Source organism: Eutrigla gurnardus, assembly GCF_963514095.1.
Source record: "Eutrigla gurnardus genome assembly, chromosome: 7".
Lineage (NCBI taxonomy): Eukaryota > Metazoa > Chordata > Actinopteri > Perciformes > Triglidae > Eutrigla > Eutrigla gurnardus.
The window spans coordinates 18,937,084-18,960,808 of NC_139921.1; the positions used below are offsets into that span (position 1 = coordinate 18,937,084).

Below are 23,725 nucleotides of genomic sequence, written 5' to 3' on the forward strand. Positions count from 1 at the left end.
CCCCTGGGCACGCATCCTCTCCCTGGTGGCCCACCAAGATGTAAAGGGTATCTCCTTTCTCCAAAGGAAATATGGCAGATATGAAGACCCCGTGGTTGCGTTTGTTGTGATTTTTGGCTCCCTTCCCTCCTGCAGCCCCATAAGCAGAGATCCTGAGGGAAATCATTGAACCACAAGTACACCACAAGTAAATACAAGGCCTGAAATGAATTGCTCTCTAACTAAGGCTCAACAGTATATTACAAACTAGATAGAAAACATGCACTTTCCTGTAGTGTATGCGGTAATGAGGTCCCATGACTGGCTGTGCAAAGACAACCTAAATGCTTGAGGTCTTGATCTGGCAGGAATATCAGCTACAGCGATGGCCAGGACCGTTTAGATCCCAAGCACACAGGCAGACACACCACTAAACTGTTGCTGAGGTCTCATCTCAATCATTTCTGATTTCCCCACTCAGTCTTTGACTCTGAACCAAGCCCATTACTTGTTACTTGTCTTTTTTCCCGGAGTTAATCATGCATTTCCTGGAGACTTTTCCGCTGTTGTACTTGAAGCAGCAGGCCAGTAGATTGACTCAAAATAAAATAGGGTGGGTTCAGTGTATTAAAAGCTGTGTCCAGTATGGCACACATGAGGCTTTGACGACACAGAGTCAAGGTTTTTGGTCTTTTAATGGGATTTGTTGACAATAGGGGAAAATATAGAATATCATCCGACATACACTTGAGAAAATAACTGACCAGACTGTTGATTTCCACCCTAAAGCTCAGGTAGTTTTTCTGCTTGTTTTTAAAGCCTGGTTCCTGCCTTTATCTGTGCTTTTCTTACTCCCCATGAGCTTGATCACTGCTTGAGATCCTCCAGCGGGGCCCTACTAATGGTCCCAAAATCCCAACTTGTCAGCTAAGGTGACATGAAGGATCTCAACTCACTATCCTCCTTTAAATCTCTTCTGAAGACTCACTTTAATATAATACCCTTTTCTTACCTGATGGTACGTTGTTATATATTTGATTTTGTAAAGCACTCTGTAACGTTGTTTCCCATCACTTACAGGTATCTGTTAGTAGCAGGTACCCTCCACATTTGGACTCCTTTCAAGGCGTCTTCCTTCCCCACGGTAACGCTGACATTTTTGTTCCTGTAAGTGCTGTCACACTGGGCCTGGGTCGGGCCGTGGGGACCACTGGCCCCGCATGAGTTAAACCACCAGGTCATCAAAGAAACTTCTGGAACAATGGAGACGAAAAGAAACACTGGCGTGAGATAAACAGTTGGAAAATTCAGAATACAGAAACACAAATCAGCACAAGATCTAGGCGAGTCACTGGAAATTGCATTTAGCACGTGGTATATGAATAATGCAGAATTATTAAAGAGATTAAAAGCTTCTGGTCAGCTGATATGGTAGATGAAGCAAGATAAATTGTGAGGGTACAATCTCTACTTGGGATGTAAATTCTACAAGTAGAATAGATTAAAAATCACAGGGTCAACCATGCTTTGGAAAATGCACAATGTGTCCTGGTACCTGAGGCGGAAGGCTCTGGAAGGGGGCTCAAGAAATCCTCCAAGTCCACCATGGGCAGGAGAGAGTTCAGATCTAAGGAGAGGCAGGAGGCCAAAGAAGGGAAAGGTGGGGAGTAAGAGACAATGAGTCACAGGCGAACATCTGCACATCACGGAAACTTAAATTACATTCAGACAGAAAGCCACACAGATCAAAGGACATGAAAACAATTCTAAGATGGGTATTTTTGGACAAATATGGACACATTTCTTGAGACCAATTTCTGAACTGGAAAACATCATGAATATATTTATCACTTAGCCCTCCACACTATGTGGCATACAGACAGCCAATTGTAAAAGTCAGAAAGGAGGCTGGTTTGGTGAGGCTGAAGCACCGCCGTGATTTGATGCCAGTTCCATTAAAGCATAAAAGCATGACAGGATCGCATCGTCGAGTGCGTTCAAAAGAGTAAACAGCCATAATATACTTCTGTTAGCACTGTGCCTCCCCGCAGGCTTAAAGCCATATTCCTTTAATCATACGCACACAAAATCACATCCCTTTAATCAATGCACCAAAGTCAAACATCACATCTGTGTTTCAAGTTTGTACCCAGTCAATTAATTCACCCCAGGAACCTTTGAATAGAGAAGAAAGAGTTCTTAAGGAAATGTGCTTTCATATGATACTGAACAAGAAGGGACCAACTCTTATTACTGACACAGGAAGGTTTTGTATTGTGGTGCGTTTCACTGAACCAAGCATTTACATTCCATTTCATTCGGTGAGATTTTGATTTCATAAAGTGTGCAGATCATTTTAACAGTAACCAGGAGAGAGGCAGTGACATTTACAAGACGGACAGACAAACTAGCTTTACAATAAGACTCGTAACATTTGCTGAACAGTGGCCACAAGTTTAAAGACGCCCTACAGTTTTCATATGACAAATCAAAGTTATGTTTTCAATCCACATCTAGAGAAAAACTCGGCAAATCCTAGCTGTAGATAACTTGTGCAGCATGTGCACGTACAGTGGATATTTCTTCATTCAGAGACTCCCTTTATCAAAGAGAAACCACCTGGAACTTACATGTTTACATCCCCTGGCAGATGCAACTCTTTGTCTTAAAATCAACACATCTTTTATCGGTACTGGTTTCGCATGGTTTCTGTTAAAGTCTGTAGCAAGATATTAGCAACAGCTTACCCGTGTCAAAGCAGGCCGCTCCGATTGCAATATCATCGAGAGCGACATCCGCATTGGAGCCTTTCCCCCACACAGCAGTCAACTTAACGTGGAACCTGGAACCAGACCAACGTATTAGGGAAATCCAGATGTCTTTACGAGAAAGGCAACAGTAATGCAATCCCATTATGTCTACAATAGCATGTAGTAAAGGTTCTTTTGATTCTTTTGCTGTAGCACGTCAGACTTCCATAATAAATCTACCCTTATCGTTTTCATTTTTACACACCCATGATGAAGGCCAGTCAGCTGCAGGGCAACGTCCTCCCAGTCGTCTGACCACTGGTCATTTCTCTCCCAGACCAGTGGTGCGGTGGTGCTCCCATTCTCCTCTATGGACACCAGCAGTGAACCATTAAAGCTCCCGTACAGGTACAGAGAGAAACGCATCTGTACAGAAAATAGACACAACCTCAGCAAGCAGTTAGCATTGTTGCCAAAGAGCAGCCTTGTAAGGAGAAGGGAATACAAATACTGTGCATCAACAAAATGGTGAAACTATTCTCTGTTTAAATCACTGACCTGGCAGGCAGTAGAGGAGACCGGAGGAGGGAAAGAGGAGCTCTGAATGGATGCCTCTCGGAGGGAATTACTCTCTCTTACCTGCAGAAACAGGAAGTGACCTGGGGAGCACAATAATTGTAACGCAGCAGTTAATTATAATAGGGCTAATAGGGCCCTGTGATTGATTGTGCAGAAAAGAATTACATAAAAATGGAAGCAGCTATAAAATGCAGATCAGCAAGTTTTCAAAAATATGGATGCAATTTATAAAAATCAGGATTTAAGTTTTTTTTTTAACAGCAGCCAAGCCGAATTAAGGGAAAAAATGATGACACTATGTTTTGGGATCATTTCTCCTCCTTCTCCAGCTCACTCAGATTGGGAGATAGGATGGCCTAGTTCACACTACACGACTTCAGCCCCAATTTTCCACTGGTTTTTGAAGCCTCCCGGCAAAAGCCGCAGATCAGAAGCTAATTGGCGTTAACTTGGTGCTCGCTGTTCAGCACAAGACACGTGTTGAGGAGAAACTTGGGGGAGGGGTCGCCTACATCATCCCAAAAAAATGTGAAACTCAAAGCTAAATTTATAGGACTTTTTTTTTTACTAAAAAGGATGGAATGTTTTTTTTATAACCCTAATAAAAAAAATGTGTGATGTGTGCTACATCAAATGAATTGATGTTCCTTCAATTTTGAATATTTCTTATGGATTTTTGGAAATGTAAGACGCTTTTTCTGATGACAATGTACTTGGATCATACAAAATATTGGATCATGAAACAAAGTGGTTTTCAAAAATAATGAGCAACAGAAAATGCAGAAACTTAATTTTTGTTGTATTCTTTACAGCCACGCATTTTTAACATGTTTTTATAGCAAGACGAGAACCAGCAGCCTATAAAATAAAAACTCAGACGATTGAAAACAGCTTGAAGCTTTTACGGATTAAATATAAATCAATTTAGCGCTCTGTTAGCACAAACACGTTGAAGTCTGGTCACCTCTTATAACAATTAGGCATTCTTATCTGGGTCTACGCAAAGCAACATGTGGGGGTTTAGCTCAGGAGGTAGAGCGGGTTGGCTGGCAACCGCAAGATTGCTGGTTTGATCCCTGGCTCCTCCTAGCTGAGTGCCTGGTGTCCCTGAGCAAGACGCCTCATCCTAATTGCTCCTGACGAGCTGGCTGTCGCCCTGCGTGGATGACTCCACCGTCGGTGTGTGAATGTGTGCGTGAATGGGTGAATGTCAGTCATTACTGTAAAGCACTTTGGACAAAAGCGCTATATAAATGAGGCCATTTAACATGACATGTGTTGTGACAAGAACACACACACACACACACACACACACACAGAGAGCCAACCTGGGGTACTCTGCAGTGCGACACCCTGCATGTCTTCTTTTTCCAGAAGTTCGTCTCCAGCTATCCTTCTCCAGGCCGAGTGCTGATTGGACACAGACCAGCCACAGGCATCCTGCTCAAATGAACAGTGGGAGCCAAACGGGAGAGCACCTGGGGAAGACGAAGGTTGTAATGGCGAAAAGGGAGATCACTGTTAAAAAATGCAAAAACTCTTTCCCCCTTGATCCCTCTTTTAAATTCAGAAGAAGTCGGTAAGCACACATACTTCAAGGGGTGTCATTTTCATGTGTTAAGAATCGATGACCAAAATAAAGGCCATTTATAAAATGTCCAATTGCTCCATTCACAGAGTATTTCATGAACACTCATGCAGGACCGATTTTACTGGCGGGCGAAAACAATTACACTAGCACGCCACCCAGCTCCTCTCCTCACATCCTAAGTCCGTCAATAGCTGTGGCTACCATTGATTTAGTTACCGAGTAAAGTGAGTCCATTCTTTGTGCTAAATGATTCATGTATCAAAGATGGGGAGGAAGCTACAAAGTGGAAGGAAATTAAAAAGTATTAAAGAACTGAAAACAGTTCCTGCAGCATATTTTTCAAATCTGGGTTTTCAAAACACCAATTAATCCACAATGGATGTTTGATTTTAAAACATCCTATAAGAGACCGTTTTTAAGCCCTGATTTCGAGATGAAAACGTAAAAAAAGTAAAGCATATCAAATGTCTAACAATAAAGGAATTTCAATCTAAAGACTAGCGCTTGCTATGATATGATCTAGTTCCTCCAGACATAGGATTTAGACTTTTTCATGGATTCAAACCTTAATATGGCTAATGCAAATGCTGGCCTCACTTAACCCTTCACCCACAATCACACAAACTTTTACTCACACACACACACAACATATTTTCCTCTGCATGTCGTTTTCACACGCCGACTCTCAGAATCACTCCAGTGGTGTGGATAAAAGTCGAATTGTAAAATGTTTCACAGCATAAGTGTCTTCTTAAGTGTTTACTAATAAAAACTAAAGACCACAATTTCCCTCAAAACAACACCCCTTTCTGCACGCTGTGACTTTATTAAGAAAACAGTAAAGCTCACCACAGATGAAGCCCTCGTCCTCTCCTAAAGGACAGTCGGTGTGGAAGTTGCACACCTGGCTCTGGTCGATGCAGCCTCCGGAGTTTTCACAGTGGAAAGATTCCCCACAATCCACATCCAAGCCGATGGCCGGGTGTTCTGCATCCCAGGAACCACACAACAATTAAAATACAACAACAACACATCTTTTACATCATCGAGAACTATGCCTTATTAGCCATTAAGTGGTAAAAGTGACATTTTTGTCTCCGCTGGTTGCGTGACAGTGGTTTTTCCAACAACTCTCCGCCAGAAGGCCAATAAGCGCATTTTTACACATGCTGAAAATTGATTTTCAGTGCCTGGTTTTGATTGTCAAAATAACTATCATTGAACATGTTTTTATTTAATTATGTGGTAAATACAAATAATGAATGTGACTTGTTTTCATTGAGGCATCATAAATCTTACATGTTGAAATCTTAATAAACAAACCATTCCGCAAACTTTGCAGTGTCATTCAGATGTGGAAACTTTAAAAAAAGGATGTTGTGCCATTGTGAATTGTCAACAGGTTTCCAGTTTAAATTAAGGCCACATTCAGACCACAGGCAAATCTGATTTGTTTGTCCAATCTTAAGACCGTCCACACTTTTATTTGGGATCATATCAGATTTGTATGTATATATATCACCAACCTATCTGCATGTGTTGCTTTAGTTACAATGCAGGTCTTTTAAAGTCAGAATGCTGACTTTTAAACAAATGACCCTCACCCTCTCCCATAGTTTTGTGAGGGTTAAGTAGCAGAAAGTGACAGAAAGTTCAGTAAAAGTGAAAGTGCCAGCAGGCAATTTATTTCAGCGTCTCTCCTGTGTTGTCCTCCATCTCCATAGCATTCTGCTAGAAGAAGCATGAAATCCAATTTGAACAGCCAGAGCGTCCGGACTGAGACCTATCTGTAGAAATCCGATTGAAATTGAATTTCAAACCACTTCCAAATGTGGTTTGGATCTGATATGTAAACATCGCAGTCCATGTGTTTAATTCTGCCAAAATCGATGTGGATATGCCAAAAAAAAACAACAAAGCTGGCAAGATAAAGCCAAACTGAGGATACAACTGTAGAAATCAGTAAATCACTGCTCTTATAGAACATGATGAACTCACCTGATCCACAGTCTGTGAGCTGCAGAGAGTCCAGAGCCACAGTTCCTCCATCTTTCCCCAAACAGGAAGTGTAGAGCAGGATCACATGAAAGGGCTCATCCACCTGACCAATTACAGTCTCCAGAACCTCCCACTCAGCCCTGCAGCGACCAATCACAGAGTAGTGTCTTTTAAAGTCATGCTGTAGGAACCCACAACTTCCTTCTTTGATTACTGGCTTGGAATACATTTCAGTGCAACAAAAATAATCCAGATTTCCTTCTTCAAAACATTTACTCCTTGAAAAGTTTATATCAAAACAAACACTGTAGCTCATGAATCAGTCTAAGCACTTTGTTTAAACAATTCTCATTTTTCACTACAAAGGCCGACTGCGAAGGCTTTTTTGAAACCTGCAGTCTGAATCCGTTTGCGACCTTCATTTGCTCTTTCAACGGCACAATAATGCAGCCACTGACCTGCAGTCAGCAGAAACATCTACAACAACACTCCCGTAGCGGTGGCAAGTATAGGAGGTGAATCTTTGTGCAGATCAACAACAAATAATAGAGCTCTCCAAATCACGTATCTACTGGTTAAAAGCACCACCTCTCAGAGTCCATCTTCAAAAACAGAGCCACGGTGTCACACTTTCATCCGTGCTGTGCATTTAGTTGAGTGAATGATGTTCCACTGCTGGGAACATGAAGTAAATGAAGATAATGCGTACAATCAAGGGGGCCATTTCTAGACAGGGCAAGCCTGTTTTGCAGGAAAAAGGTTCAGTTAGGAGAGCTGCTTAATTCGGACACACAAAGCACCACGGCAAAAGATGCATCGCATTGAATTTAAAAGGGAGTCCAGAACTTCCATCTACAGGTTAGCATGCGGTGAATAGTGGGCAGAATAAATGAAAGCACTGTCTCTGTGGTTCATAATGGAATTGCTCAGTCCATTACTGCACAGACACTAACAAAGCCAATGTACAAACGTATTGCATATGCTCATCCATCTCTCTTCTGTCCTAGCCAATTATATATAAATTCATTTCCAGGGTCTGCATCTAGACACATGAATGCTTTTAGCTGCTCTAAAGACGGTTGTACTTCAGAATTAGATCAATAGGAAATACCTGTCCCCATTTCCCAAACAATACACAGGGGACCGCTGTGTCCCCGCACAGTCCCAATTCTACAGCTGTCCCACACGTCAACCGAGAAACAGTTAACTTTAGAACCGCAAAAGTAAAAGAAATTGGTTCCTGTGCCCTTGCTCTGTCTAAAAGCCTGCGTCTCCTTTCATTGTTGTGGATCTAAGCTCCCTTTTTATTTATTTCAGAAGCTAAACCTCAACTTGACATGCACTTCAATCAGTAAAGAGGGTTTGGCTTTTTTGACACTAATTAAATGGACATGCTGTGCTACATAAATAATGAATATCCCTCTACACATATGGCATTGCAGAGGCACGGACAGCCCGCTCAGAGTGCGTTTGCTGACCTGCGGTCGTCACGTCTCCCGTGGTTCAGAACCACAGAGTGAACAGCTGAACTGGACTGGACTGGCTTGATCAGGAGCGTGAGGTTCCCCGCCGCTGGACCGGACTCATACAGAGCCACCTGCAAGAAGCAATGCCTGTTGTTTCCTGGCAAGACTGGGCTGGTCATGTGGTACTCACATCTCCCAGAGGCCTCGGTGGCAGGGGAGGAGCTTAGGAGGAGGAAATGCCCTGGAGTGATAAAACAGGAGGGTATAAATATCATTGATGACAGCTCTATAAGTAGCCTCATAATACTGTCACTCCCATAAATCATTTCCTGAATGTTTCACATTAAGACAAATTTCACTCCAGGCTTTTTGGATCAAGCACAAAATCAAAATGAATGCAAAGGGAGATGCACTGATTCAAAAGATCAAAGATCCTTTACTGGGTTTTCTATCCTCCAAATATGTTTCATACAAGCAAAAGACACAAACAGTATCCTCCAGCACTCATTTCATTTCTTTTTTTAATTTGCACTCTCACCGTCAGGGCTTCCCACTGAGTGGTCAGTCACAGGCATCATCCCCGCCTGAGCGCTTTCTGGTTGCTGTGGCGACACCACTGACCAGTCACTTTGGTCGCTGTGATTCGATGGAGTCCAGTGGCACAGTGACTCAAAATCACAGGACGCAACTGAAAGATAGAAAGACAAATGTAGTTAAAAACGTAGTGTTTGTTTGGGTCAGATTTATTAAACAAGAAGACAATTAAGTGAGATTTTTGTCTTCCATCCTATATTTTACATTATAAAATGTTTGAAGAGGGAAAAAAGGAGGACCAAATGTGCCTGCTGTAGGAAAGATATGATTATAAGAAAATTTTGCAAAGAAAAATAGATAAATAAATGTGTTATTCCCCCCCAAAATGTGCCAAAATTGTTCAAATGAACGCCAGAGTGAGGATAATCAAAGAAGATGTTTTTACTTTGTTTTGTTGCGTACATGAGACATTTATTTCATGATGTAAATGTAAAAAATTTAAAAAAAAAAGTAAACGCCATTCACCAAGACTACAAAACCCTATGTCCCTTGTGTAGTGATAAACAGATGCTTCCCATTACAATCGTCACTGTAGTTCATAAATAAACAGAAAGTTTTGGGGTGATTTGATGAGCAGGACAAAAACAGATGAGGCACTGGAGACATCATGTGATAGTTAGAGAGGAAACTGCCACTACAGCCATGGGAACCCCTCTGGGGATAAAAGACGGAGTTGTGAGGTACATAAATCATTATTTCATTAAAAGCTCACTTTCTTCACTTTCATTGCTCTCCCGCCATAAATCAACTAAAAATATGCTTCCTTTCAAAAATAACCTAAAGCATGTTTCTTGGTGTCAGCATGCTGTTGCATTTTTTTCCACCTCAACTTCACACGGAGTCGTTTTCTGTTCCTCATGTTTCAACAGTAATTCCCGTCCTGATTTCAAGCTTTCAGGTCGTGTATGTGCACTTATAACAAAGTTTCCTCACTCAGCCTCCAGTTTAGCCAATTTCACTTAAATCACATGCACTAACATTGATACAGGTAATGATGTTATCCGTTTGTGTCACACATTATATATGCTTACTTTGACTGTCATCCTCGGAGTCCACATGATGAGCAAACAGCTGATCTGAGAGCTGATCCTCCAGAAATCTGTCCAAAAGAGCATGGCAGGTACTGCTAACTGAGGAGAGACAGACAGACAAAGAGTGGTTACAGCACTTCTTAATGCAAGTGAGTCATACATACACAAAGTAATTCAAAACGGCTATACAATGCATTTCACTCATTACTCTGCCTGAGATGGGGTCCAGTACAGAAGATTTTTAATGTCTAAATTAAAAAGATATAAGAAATACAGCACAAATTTGTATTTTCCTTTTTATGTAGACATTAACTGTATCATATAATAAACCTTAGCCTTATCCCTCAGGAAAGAATGCCTAAAGTATGATACCCAAAATTAATCAGGAATAACTCCTCTCCCATAAGGCTTATATAACTCCTTTGAAAGGTAAGGAATACGAATCAATCGTAAGTCAACCTATTTCAACTACATTAAAGGAAAACATACAATTTGTTTTATCCTCGCCATGTATATAATCTAAATTGCAAATGGCAATATCACCATTTCAAGTGTATACAATGTCCAGCTGGTGACAATAGTATAGCCAGCTGGGAACCTAAGCAGGTTTCATTTTAACCCAGCTGAGCTAACAGATGCAGGCATGATCTTCTCTTCCCCACACTTCTCACTGGGACAGGTTGTACCGAGTGAGCCCTGACACTCACACAGAAGAGGAAATGACCCAGCTGTTGGGATCAAAAAAAGAGAAAACAAAGAAAAAGGAGTCCAGACACCTCATTATAATGCAATGGCTGGGCATATGGAAGACAAAACAGACAGGAACAGATTCTATTGACGCAGCATTCAGGGAGATGTTCACCGCTTGTTCATATTGCCCTGAACGCCAGTTGGTTAACCAAGCTGCCATCCCAAGAGTGCCTTCACACCCATTGCCACGCCGTTTGAGCATATTGACATGGACCCTCATTGGGCCGTTTCACACATGGACATCGCTGTGCGTTAGTACTGATGGATTACACAACACCATATCCCATTTGTGCACAATGAAGGCTACAATTGAAATAGATGGCTAGATCCTCTGTTGTTTTGCAGTCTGAAAACTCTGCTGTTGGATAGGAAACTATGGGGTTCTGTATCTATATAGAGAGCTGGGAGGGAGTAAACATGAAGTAAAGTGTGTCATAGGCCCGAGAGCGAAACTTCACACATTGGGGTAGTTGTCATTGGGCCCAGGAGCGTCAACAGCACCTGTACAACAGACATCTAGATTTAGACAATTTGCACCAGGAGATAAAGTGCTGGTGTTACTTCCTTCTTCCAGCTCCAACCAGAGTTACTGTTGGTACTGGAGCAGGGTGATTAGACACAGGTGGAAGAGCATGGATGGAGGCCTAATCATTTTTACAACACATTTGTAAGCAAGCCGGCTTGATTTTTTATTTATTTATTTATTTTTTGTACAGAAAATGTACAGACATCACATTGCGATATTTCAGAATGAGACTTCTCCTTGAGTGAGACTCCAAAATGTCACACACTTAAAACAACATTACTGCCTATAGGTTTTAAAAATAAGCACTTTTAGTGGACATAAATGACGAGAGTCCAGGTTGAATCAATAGTTACCCTTGTATGCTCTCCACACCTATGATCCACAATTTGTGTAACTCTAAAAAATGGTCCGTCCGACATTCATGCATCGATCAGCCAGATGTGTGGAGATGACACAGTGTGCCGTTCAAAGACGTTGGATGACACATTGTACAAACTAGGATAGCCCTGTCTGAGAAAAGTAGCTGCACACACTATTCAGGGCTTTACAGACAGGAACCCCCTGCAATGTGTAATTTTAATATTCTTCTCAAAAGACATTTAAATTGAACATAAATCAAGATGAGGCAGGGAAAGAGTTAAATGTCTCTATCAATTAAAGTAAATGTGATTTAAATTTGAGTTTCTACATTAATAATACAGCAATTTACTAAACACTGCACTTGTAATTCTTTTGTTAGACGACTACTGTGGAAAGTACAAAAAACGATTTAATCACAGTGTATTATAGGCTTATCTATTTATTTTTTTAACTCTTTGGAAAAGTCCTTCTAGTTCCCATGACTAAAAAACAAACCTTAATCCTTGGTTGTGAGTCTTTCCTCACCCCATTGCATGCTGGGAATGGCCTCAGTCTCCATAACCCTGAACAGGACGAGCTGAGAATAGACCAGTGGATGTATGAACCACAGAGTTTATCCAGAAATAGTGCGATTGCAGACTGACCCACTAATAAAACACAGCAACAGACATGGTCTTGTTCTGGAGGATGATGAGAGGGAGGACATTTTACACGTGACATGACTTTGAACATACTAACTAGCATGACCAGTAGACACTGAGCGAGATGATCATGTCCAAGTGGGTCATCGCAACTTAACCCATTTAATGCCCTCTGAACAGTGACGGTACTGTTCCCGAGAGCCTGTAAGGCAAGGTCACATGGGTCGAGCAGGACAAATTGAGGTATTGAAAAGCCCGTTTATAAAAAGCTGTTAGTGATGATAATGAAGGGTGGTGTGGAGGGGTCATGTATTTGAAAGACTAGCAGGCCAGCTGTTGATCTGAAATTATGGAATAAAAGCAGCTATGGATAGATTTCTAAAAAACGGAAACCGGAAATATCATTTTAATAGTCCTTAAAGAGGGCGATTCAGCCAAATAACAAATATTACATTTCTATTATTAACATAGAATAGCAAACAATTTGGGGGGAATTCCCCTAGAAATCACATTTACATTCATCCAACACCCTTTTCCACATGTCAAGTTTGGATAAGTGCGGCCCAACAGAACTTGTTGGCTGGAAAAAGAAATATGGAAGAGTTGGATGACATGGGAATAAAATAAAGTAAAAACTTGTAAGGTTGTTTCCACTTACAACTTAAAATACTTAGCTTATCAAAGATCAGGAGAGCCACGCCAGCATAGATGCTATCTTTGCAGCAGTTGTTAAAAGCAAAAAGAAATGACCCTGAACACATTACATTCACATTTGTAATGGCAGGCAGACACGCTGAGCTTTGAGACGTGTATTAAATGTTGTGAAATCCGAAGCAGTCCTTCAAATCTTTTTAACAATTTTTTCAGACGGCAATAAAGATGAACAGTATATCACAAGAAACTCAAAACCTTACGTATTCAACTCAGAATTTATTGTAAAAGTAATTCTGTTAATAACATAGCTAAGCCTTTGTAATTGCTTGCAAGTGTGCGCTTCCATTTTCAAACAGATGATGGGCAGCAATCAACAATTCTTCTCCACATTGTCAGTCTACTATAGATAATAACATACGCATGAAGCTGCTGATTGATTTACGACCACCGTAATCATTCACTGCTTTGTCAGAGAAGTGCGGCGAAGCCTCTGATGCACCGTTTCACACAGAGTAGGCCACTCACTGTTTAACTGCTCCTGAAACCTGGCACCTCTCAGCCATCACAACTGCAACGATATTAGGTGTCAAATCCTGAGCGGTTGCCAACTTCAAAATATCATTTAAGTGTGCGAGTCTGGAACAGGGTCTTGTTTCATTGGTGTTCATCATAACAATCCCCAAATCCTCCCTGAAATGTGGCACACACATTTGTTGCGACGGGGAAAATGAGCCCGGCTAATATTCGACAGCTGCGTCTCCCGCAATGTCAGCTTTAACTGGAAAGCGTTTGTGCTGTCATAATACTGAGTGACATCTTTGTTTTGGCCTCACACCATTTTGGTCAGATTCTTCAACTGGTCTGTAATAGCCACGCACGGTCCTGCAGTCATTTTCACTTATGCTCCAAAAAACATCTCGCGGTTCAGAAATCGGTACGGCTGCTCGGCTTACACACCTTACGTACGGCACATCATTGGCAATGTTTTTGTCAGTTCGAAGGCACTCAAACCGATGACGACGATTCAGACCTCTGGCTCGGCTGACATTAATGGTTACGACAACCACTCCCATGATGTGATCCATCCTTCACGATGTTGTGCTTAATTTGGCTGTCAAAATCTCCAGCGAGATCAAAAAGATCCTTTCAGCCACGGTTCATTCTCAGGTTGATGTTGGCAAAGAGGCCGTTGCCTGTCGGGGGAACTCGCTTTTCGGCCGCCTTCAACATGCAAGTCAGAGCAGGGCTTTGACGCTGATGCTATTTTGCTAGAAATAAGGTAGATAACTTTCACAGCTGCATCGCTGATCTCTCGGCAACGATTATGAACAGATGCTGTTTCCTCAAACCCGCCCAAAAACTTTCCTTGTATTTTTGCCATGATGAGTATCATAGTTCTGTCAATATGATATTCATTGAGTAAAGAAACGTGTTGCAAACAGACCGAGAACACTGCCTGAACTCTCCCGTTCTGTGAGACGCTGTGTCGACTTTGACAGAGATTTGACGAGACGAGACCCAGTGGATGAATAGGAATAGCAGGGCTTTAAAATGAAGATCTATGTGCTACGTTAATCATAAAGGATCCTTTGTTTCTTTACGTGGTTTTGTAAACTGTGTGAATTAAATTGTATTTTCTCATTTAATTAAGAACTTTAGTGCAAAATTATCAGATTTCCTAAAAGTTAGTGGGGTTTATATGTTCATTTTGCATCCTTTGTATTCTCAGAAAAAAATTTTTTTTCATTGACCAATCAAACTCAAATTATAAATGTCCTCTAAATAAGACAGTCACAGTTACTAAAGAACAACATTCCTGTCCTTTACGTTGTCATGAGGTAATCGTTGTGATTTGTTGCTATAGAACTAAAACTGATTAGACTGGAAAGCAGGATACACGGTGGATTAATGAACACGGCCATCTCTTTTTTTGTGTATGATCTCAAAATACAAGAGAGGGTAAATGTCAGTGCAACATCTGGAATGCAATAATAATGTGACAAACAACAAAAATGTACTTTCTCTGCACGCACATCTGACGTCAGGTCCGTTCAAATCTCTGTTGCAAATCAATTTATCAATAAGTTACAGGGACTTCAAATCTTTCCAGGAACATTTTTTGCACACTCTATTAACTGCCTTTTGACCTTAAACCATATACATATTTTTTGACCGAATAATCATACAGTCTAAATTAAATTTCCTCTCTAGGATAAATGAGGTTTAAAATAATGTTATTTAATTATTGAATTGTTAAAGCCATTTGTTTTAAATGAGTTAGTTCTTATTGGATTAAAAAAAATATATATATGTCACAAACGGCACTAGTTTTTTTTAAGTACAGTTTTTTTTAAGTACAGATTTGGAGGAATTAGTTAAGAATAGCATTTGAAAAACAAAAATGAATATCCCTATTTATGGTTGTATGTGCAACACAGATCTCCCTTTATGTCTTGAATAATTGGGTTGCAGTTGAGAACGTGTACAGAACTTTGTCCAGTCTTAGTGGTGCATTCATACAACTTTCTCAGTCCCGATACCAGAACTGATCCCTCGGCATCCAATGCCGAGTACTGATCTGAAACCAGTGTTTAATTAATAACCTGTAATAACCTTGTTTCACTGTGTGGAGGTGATCATTCTTTCACATGTAAGGCAACATCAGGCTTGACCTAAATGTTGCTTTCCCAACTCTAAGACAAAGGTTACAAAAAATATGAATATACTGAATTGTTATTTATTAAACATAATGGAATACCAGATCGGCCCATTGTCACCAAAATCCAATCAAACTATGTATTATTTAGACCAATATCCAATATCAGATTGTTTTTTGGTATTGGTGCCTCTCTATCCAATCTGCAGGGAGTTGAACATTTTTTGAAAACATAATATGATCATTCACCCAGAAGCGATCAGCATGTTTATGCTGGTGTTTGATAAATAATAAGTCAGAAAAGATTAGTATCAGGGAGCTTTTACTGTAAAAACGTAATTTCACCCATTATATCAGTTTGCGGGTTAATTTTTTTAATGCACATGCAATGTGTAGCCCTTTAAAGCTGAACTAAACCTCAAACCTTAGCTTTAAACACACGGTCTTGCATTTATTATTCCATCTCTCAACTACCTGTCTCAAACCGCACACACACCAGTGCTGCTGTCTGTGCTCAGAGGCTCGTCCAAAAGAAGCAAACATCGCTGTAACCTCCCAAAACGTAATCTTTTAAGCTCAACACACACACACACACGCACACACACAAAAATGTGGAGTCTTGGGAACAAGTGCCAACAGCCTTCTTTAGTACTGTAAAAACAAACTAATGAAAGACTTTGCAAGCCAACCTCCCTCTAAATGATGCAACATACCCTTCATTCATCAGATAATAACAGGGAGCTCATTGACACTGTTGTTAAAAAGACAAAGTCAACGGTGGTATGGTATTCTTTCCCTCTTCTAATTAAACTTGCTAAATTGCTTTTCTAAACAACATATTAAGGTTTTTCTCAGATTTTCTTCCAAAACCCTTTTTTTTTTTATATCTTTTGCTTTCTTAAGATAAGAATGAAAATGAGTTAACGAGGTGTTTTGGGAGGAAACGCCCATGCCCATAATGTAAATGTTATGTGTTAATTCTGTGTAAGTTGCTTTGTAACAGCCAAGTTTTCATGTTTGGATCTCAGCAATAAAGAATATTTGCAACAACAACAAAAAAACACTTTGGTTGTTTTCGCCATCACTGACATTTTTTTTCAGCTTATTTTTCAACTGTTTTCTCCACAGCGAAAATGGGAGTTACATTACACATGAACAAATGTATGACTCAGCAGGCATTAAAGGCCTTTACTTTTAACATCTTCGCCCACTTGCAGAAGGAGTTTGAGAATACGCAGAATAGATGTGACGAAACAGAACCAGACGGTAGAAACGGTGTGGGAGTAGCATAACGGGTGTTGTATCGCTCGTGTCCTTGTATATGTGCTAATCCAAAACATGTATGTTTATCATGGTAAGGACTGCATTGTAAAATCCAGTGGGCCTGCATGCCACTGTCGATGGCAATGACACGGGTAAACCGCTCTCCCCGACCAAACTGTCGGTCATTTCAGGCCTTTCAACAGAAAGACAGATGCTGTTGTTTACGTGAGGAAAGCGGACACAACCCATGACGAAAACGTTTCATCTGGAACAACGAGAGGTTCCTTTTTTTCCTTTCCCATCGCTCAATTCACAGAGGGCTTCTCTTACAGAACGCCTACATCCACAGCCTAAACACAGCCAGGCTGCAGGGGAGTGCAGAACATTATAAGACATTTTGGTACAATAATGCAACAACTTGGAAACGTCCAACGCGGATTAAATATGTTAACTGAATCTGATTCAGCTCCTAAAAACAGTAGAAAAAACAAGTTACACTATTCAAGCAAAATAAAAATATGTCTTCATGCTGGACACTTCAAAACAATGTTTGTTCTCAAAACACTGCCTTGTTTGAGTTGTGAAAATGTTTTCAGATGGGAATAACTTTTGCACGCTTTTCAGTAAGGATTTTTTTTTAATGTGACGTCCAAGATTCACAAAGAGCCAGTGGGGGAAAAAATGTTTTAAAAAAAATGTATTTAAGATTTGGGGCTTGGAGGAGCGCCTCAGACCATCACAGCGCTCAGTGTCCCAGTCCTGATCGTGCTTCAGTAATTCATAAAAGTTTGTTGTGATCTGGGTGCAGTGGATATTAACTCACTTTGACAGGCCTTGATTGTGATAATATTAGAATTGTCATATTTCAATATGATTGGTCTAATTACCCTGTTTTTTATAATATAACTACTTCCCCTCATGAGAGCGCGTCCTGTTTTCATATCAATCATATCAATATGAGCTGGTCGATTTAAAAAAAGTCAAAATAATAAGTATGCTGTTCCCACCCCCCACCGTCGACCAAAACTTTTGTTGGTTGACTAAATCACCCTGTTCTCTTGATGAACGCCGATGGCTGTGCACGTCCAATGCCAAAATATGAGCTTCTTTGCTGAGACCCTTGAATGTCTATCTGCATCCACACACAGTTCTGAAGACCCATTCATCTGCAGTGAATCCGGCTTTCGGTAATTCCAAAAGAATTACGTGCTATAACTCAATATCTGATTTAATTGGTTGCAGCTTGGCTTCAGTTAGCTGGTATATCATACTGGTATGCAGTTTCTTCTCAGAGGGTCCTTTATCAACAAAAAGATAACCAGACTCCCAGACACACCATGTCTGTTTTCTCTGACAACCAGTTATGAATATGAAGATAAAATGCTGCACATAGCTAATATGCGTTTTAATCCCAAGTGATGTGGGACAAGGGAGCTGACATGGAAACAGAACATTTTGATGGGAGTAAATGGTTGATGTTGATCGCGTAAAGCTTTCATTGCATGAATGCGATGTGATTTTGCAACTCCCGCTTCGCTTCTTGCATGAAGTCATGAAACAGCGTGTTTGTGAAGGTTCAAGGTTTACATGTTTACAACCTTCTCTGCTGCAACACGTGTCCATGTCCAATCCACAATCCAAATAGCATGACTTGTATCTGGTATCACTCTCGTGTTGATAGATAGGTCATGCGATGTTGTTTACATCAGTAAGGTTTGTTGAAAACATCGTTTAGAGCCAAGATTGGACTAAAACAGCGATCCGTTTACATTGTGTGGGTTTCCTGAGCAATCTGAAAAAACTACCTATTTCCAAATTCATCCAGATAACTCAGTAGATAACTTCTCGGAACAGCCAAAGTGGGATTGTACTCACTTTAAAAAAATAAATAAATACAAATTCTAATTACTTAAATTTTTCCTGACGGGAACCTCTTTTGGCCAACCACATAATGACGTTAAATATCGCCTGGAGATTTGGTGGAAGAGAAACCAAAACCAACGCTTAAAGAAAAGGTTCAACATTTTCATTTGCTCTCTTGCCAAGAATTCAGATCTATAACCATTACCGTTTTAAAAAGGGTAAATCTTTGTAACATCATATGTTCTCCAAGGCACCCAATTCTCCAGACGTTCTGTAAATGTAGCCCAACGTTTATATAGTGTATATACACAGGAAAAGCTAATTTACTTGATCATTTAATTGAGAAAGCAAGTCCATACACGAATAGAAACACATTTACAATGTACAAATTAGTTCTGGGCTCACAAGCCCTTTAATTAACTCCAACTAACAGTGTCTGTATTGTGGTCGCCTGACAGCCGTCTGGTTAACATCCTGAGTCGGTGGGAAACTCAAAGAACTTGAACGGCAAAGTCTGGCTGCCAGTCGCTCTGAATGTGTTGGCCTCTCTTCACAGAGGCCAAGCAGCAGTATCTATGAAAAGTGTGCGTACACTTATACACTCATAACCATGTGTCATTCAGCACTGAGGCGTAAATTAGGCCAACAATCACCGTGACCAATGAGAGCCATGGCAGCCTCCTGAATGACTCACTGTGTCCTGGTGGACTTAAATCACTGGGCAGCAGATATTCATGTCATACACAGTCTGTGTGTTGAAGCAGGTTTCCAGCAATATGGAGAAAATTTAAAACGCAAATGCTTCCAAGTAAAAAAAAAAAATAGGTTTGCCTGTTTGAGCAAAACATTGACCACCAGAAAAGTTGCTGGTTCTGATTTCCTTGATAGACAGATGCAAAGAATTAAGAGCAGCCTGGGTTTGTTGCCGTTCCAGCCGGTACCTCTTTATGATGACCAAAGAATTATAGATCTTTTTTGATTTGTCATCTTTAGCCGTGAGTAAGAACGCCGCTGTGTGACGGGTGGGAACCAAGCAGCTTAATCAAGCATAATGCAGCAAAATATGTATTCTCATGAGAAATTAGCATGTGACCTCGAGTCCATAACACTGGACATTCTGTTGTTCTGTATCATGCTTTTGCTTACTCTGACGGCGGCCTGTTTTCATTCAACAATGTCAAAGTCACTGGTTATTTTTCACCAGATGGGAGTTTGTAGCCTGTGTAATGTAAAGCAGTGTTTTCCTATAAAAATCGAAAATCACCTCCATAAATAAAGAAAAAACTGCAGAAATATTATTATTTTGTAATATTTCCAAAGACTTGCAGTTGGAACTGCAGCTAGAACACAGCGGTGCAGTCAGTCCTTGTCTCTGTCCTCAACCCTGACAATTACTCTACTATAATGCATAAAGTTGGCGGTTTGTGGGTCGGCTTCGGGTCATTAAATAAGGCAAATTTTTGCGGGTTGGTTGTTACAGATTTGCTCTTGGAATGCATTGGGTGGTCATGGTATTTAAAAAAATAACAGCGCATCTCTTGCAGCCACTGTAACAATTATTTTATTATATTCTTAAATCTTAACATCACTGTTTAGTCAAAAATGCTAATATGCAAAGAAGATTTATTAATTAGTACTAATTTCTCAGAGCCTGAGGTGATGCTTGTTACATTTGACCAACAGACCAAAACCAAATTTTTTATTTGATTTGTTTGAAAAATGACAAGAAATTATGAATAATCAGTCCAGGGTGTCTGTAAAGGGTTTATCAAGGTGATCTGAACTGTGAAGAGGATTGTCATCGTCAACCTGCTGCTGCTTTAACACTAAATCAAACAGTAATAATGATAAAATACCATCATCATCTGCATTCACTTTCTCACATAATGCCTGCTTATAAATATAAGAACATAATTCTGAAGTATTATCTTACTGACTGCGTCCCCCAGTTTCTCTTAGCGTCTGCCGTGAATAAATTGGAGGAAAGATCACTTGCCATCGCTAGTCTTTTCCTTGAAGCAGTGTTCACGTTACAGCCCATTTCACCTGACGGAAAGCCACGTTTGAACTCCACTTGGCACAGTCTGAGCTTTAACATATTACTTCTCCCCAAAAATGGTTTTGCAATACACTGCATTCTTCCTGATAGTATTCCACGGGGAGTCATCCTGTTACAATTGTGTCCATTTATCAGATAATTGTGGTCTACTTCACGTCTGGAGTGTATTATCTCTATATTGCTTTAGGGGGCTAAGAATGAATTTGAAAAACTCAACTGCAACGTCTCTTTGTAGACTCAACAACTTTTTTTTTTTTTTTGGTGTGTTATTAGCTCAGCTGCTATTATGAACAGACAGAAGTGAGTAGACATGAATCTCCACTTAAGATACTTTCATCTTTTATGTCGTTTTTCTTTTTGGTATTTGAATTAAGCCTTTACGAAAATAGCCACAGATTTTTCAGCCAAAAGACTGTGAATTTAATTACTTTTTATTATATTTAAGTCATAAAATATGTGCGACAAATGTTGTAATGCTATATAATTGTTATATCTGTGAAGTGGGATGACGTGGAATTTCAAACCCTTTACACAAAGCAGAATCAATGAAACCATCATTCTGTGTCTGTTTTTCATGGCTTCAGTTTCTTTTCAGTGTTGCTTCAATGTTAAATGCCAAGTCTCAAATCTCTTGCCAACAGTCAGCTTCATGTCATGTTTTATCTCTAAATATTGCTCCCTTTCTCCACTGTTTCTGATGACAAGAATAATAATTAAAGAAAATAATATCTGACTGGTTTCGCCTCGACCCATGATTGCCCTTGAACAAGAGTTTAATTTGTGCCGGATCCTGTTGGAACATGATCCAGGACCTCTGAGGCTAGGCCGGCACTGATTGGATTTGACACCTCCTTTCTCAAAATCTCAAAATCTGTAAATACATTTTGTGCCATATTTAACCTGTCCGTTTCGTCATTCTTTAACGTCCCATTGAAGTTACTCTTACACACATGCCTCTGTCTGCGATCAGCATTTCTACTCATCCCTCTGTGTGCATGAGACCACAAGTCACAATGAGACCACGAAGTCACGTTTGCGGGGCCTTTCCCCCTAAACAGAGGCATTGTGAGTCTGATTTCTCGGCGCATTACACAGCCTGCTGCAGCCAGGCTGCAAACCCCACGCATAATGCAGCCTTTGGGGACTTATGTGCAGCCCGTCCGACCCAAGCCCCCATGGCTTGGGTCGGAAAAAGCTTTGACACAAGCAACAGTGGCAAGGATCTCCACGACACGACTGACATGACTGAGATGGATGGCGTCACAACACGCGTATTTTGGTTCAATTAAAGGATTCTGTTGAAAATTGCAGCCAGCACTCGTGGCCTACAGTATAGAGCCCTATTTTGTTAGTTTCTCACGATAAGGACAGTTAGTCACTCTGAAGGACCGCGAGTGTTGTTGGAGAGAGTTAAAGAAGAAATCCGGTCATTTTTGACCCCATTTTTGTTGTGCCCAGTATCATCCCGACTTATTAGAAGCAAAAAACCAGACAAAAATTGATTTGAGCTAGCCTGAGATCTGTACCTGCCTGCCACCCTTCCAGAATAGCTCCAATGGTAACCCATAGGGGCAAGTGTTATCTGCTTTTCTGGGCCTCAGAAAATAATTCCAAGAACTATGTAACACAGGTTGGGTCCATACAAGACACGACAGCGCTCGTTTAGTTCAAAAAGTGTGGCGAAACGACATAGATTTGAGTTACTCACCTCAAATCACCCTGTAGACATAAGCAGTAGAGTGCCGGGCGCACACTTGTCCCTCCCACTCACCGCAGAAACGAAAATGTTTTCCTCGTAGTTTTGATCCTCACTCTGGAGCTGTTTTAAAGCCAGTACAGTGACGTCAGGCGGGAACCTGCCCGAGACTTGAATTGTTTTGGCTATGGGCTGCTGTTTAGCTGTAAGCAATCGTTGCTATGTTGTAACAAAGTCATACATATGGACATAAGAGCTTCATGGATTTATTATGGACATGACGACTGCACTGCTCGATCGTTTCTTTATGGATACAAAATCAAAACTACGAGGAAAACATTTTCGTTTCTGCGGTGAGTGGGAGGGACGAGCTTGCGCCCGGCACTCTACTGCTTATGGCTACGGGGTGATTTGAGGTGAGTAGCTCCATGCAAAAACACATATTTACGTCGTTCCGCCACACTATTTGAGCTAAACGAGCGCTGTCGTGTCTCGTACGGACCCAACCTGTGTTACATAGGTCTTGAAATTATTTTCTGAGGCCCAGGAAAGCAGATAACACTTGCCCCTATGGGTTACCATTGGCGCTATTCTGGAAGGCTGGCAGGCAGGTACAGATCTGGGCTAGGTCAAGTCAATAGGCTATTTGTCAGGTTTTTTGCTTCTAAGTCGGGATGACCCTGGGGACAACGAAAATGGGATAAAAAATGACCGGATTTCTCCTTTAACATTATCTAACGGCCTGCAGTGTTGCCAGTGTAACGTTAGCATGGACGCGTGCTGGAATAAGAAAGGTTGCAGGCTAGACAACTCTATGCTTGACACACACACACACACACACACACACGTCACACACGTCACACACGTCACAGCGTAGGAAAGCACGTTGCTTTGACCACAAAAATGACAACTTTTAGTCATTTTCATTGTTGCATGGAAGCATGGTGGAATAAGCAGGCTGGCTAAGAAGGCAGGCAGCACTGGTTGCAGAACTAGTGGGATATCTCTCCATTGATCTATTATCTTAGTAAACACTTAGGGTAATGTAGAGAAGAAGGAAGTCATAGTTGTGCACATGAACTTTTCTGCCTCTTACAGATTTTTTTCCGATTGCTTCATCACAGTGCTCTTTTATTCAAAAGACTACTCACAACTCACAGAATCATACACCCCATTTGCAGCATACCTATTGGCATAATGACACACTCTTCTAAAAACCATACACTTCTTCATAAAAGCCATACTTTGTTACCATGGAAACACATGTTT

General features: G+C 40.7%; 1 protein-coding gene across 2 annotated transcripts in view; it reads right to left on the reverse strand.

The window, feature by feature from the left end:
- ltk (leukocyte receptor tyrosine kinase) overlaps window positions 1-23,725 on the reverse strand; it is a 43,565-nt gene that overhangs the window by 15,267 nt on the left and 4,573 nt on the right. For both annotated transcript variants that reach the window (XM_084014233.1, XM_084014232.1), the window contains exons 2-13: window positions 9,989-10,087; window positions 8,902-9,051; window positions 8,376-8,604; window positions 6,898-7,037; window positions 5,749-5,886; window positions 4,637-4,786; window positions 3,288-3,388; window positions 2,995-3,155; window positions 2,727-2,821; window positions 1,535-1,606; window positions 1,058-1,232; window positions 2-152 (exon numbers count right to left, since the gene is read on the reverse strand). In XM_084014233.1, coding sequence (XP_083870359.1) covers window positions 2-152; window positions 1,058-1,232; window positions 1,535-1,606; window positions 2,727-2,821; window positions 2,995-3,155; window positions 3,288-3,388; window positions 4,637-4,786; window positions 5,749-5,886; window positions 6,898-7,037; window positions 8,376-8,604; window positions 8,902-9,051; window positions 9,989-10,087 — 1,661 coding nt within the window. The remainder of the gene's footprint in view (window position 1; window positions 153-1,057; window positions 1,233-1,534; window positions 1,607-2,726; window positions 2,822-2,994; window positions 3,156-3,287; window positions 3,389-4,636; window positions 4,787-5,748; window positions 5,887-6,897; window positions 7,038-8,375; window positions 8,605-8,901; window positions 9,052-9,988; window positions 10,088-23,725) is intronic.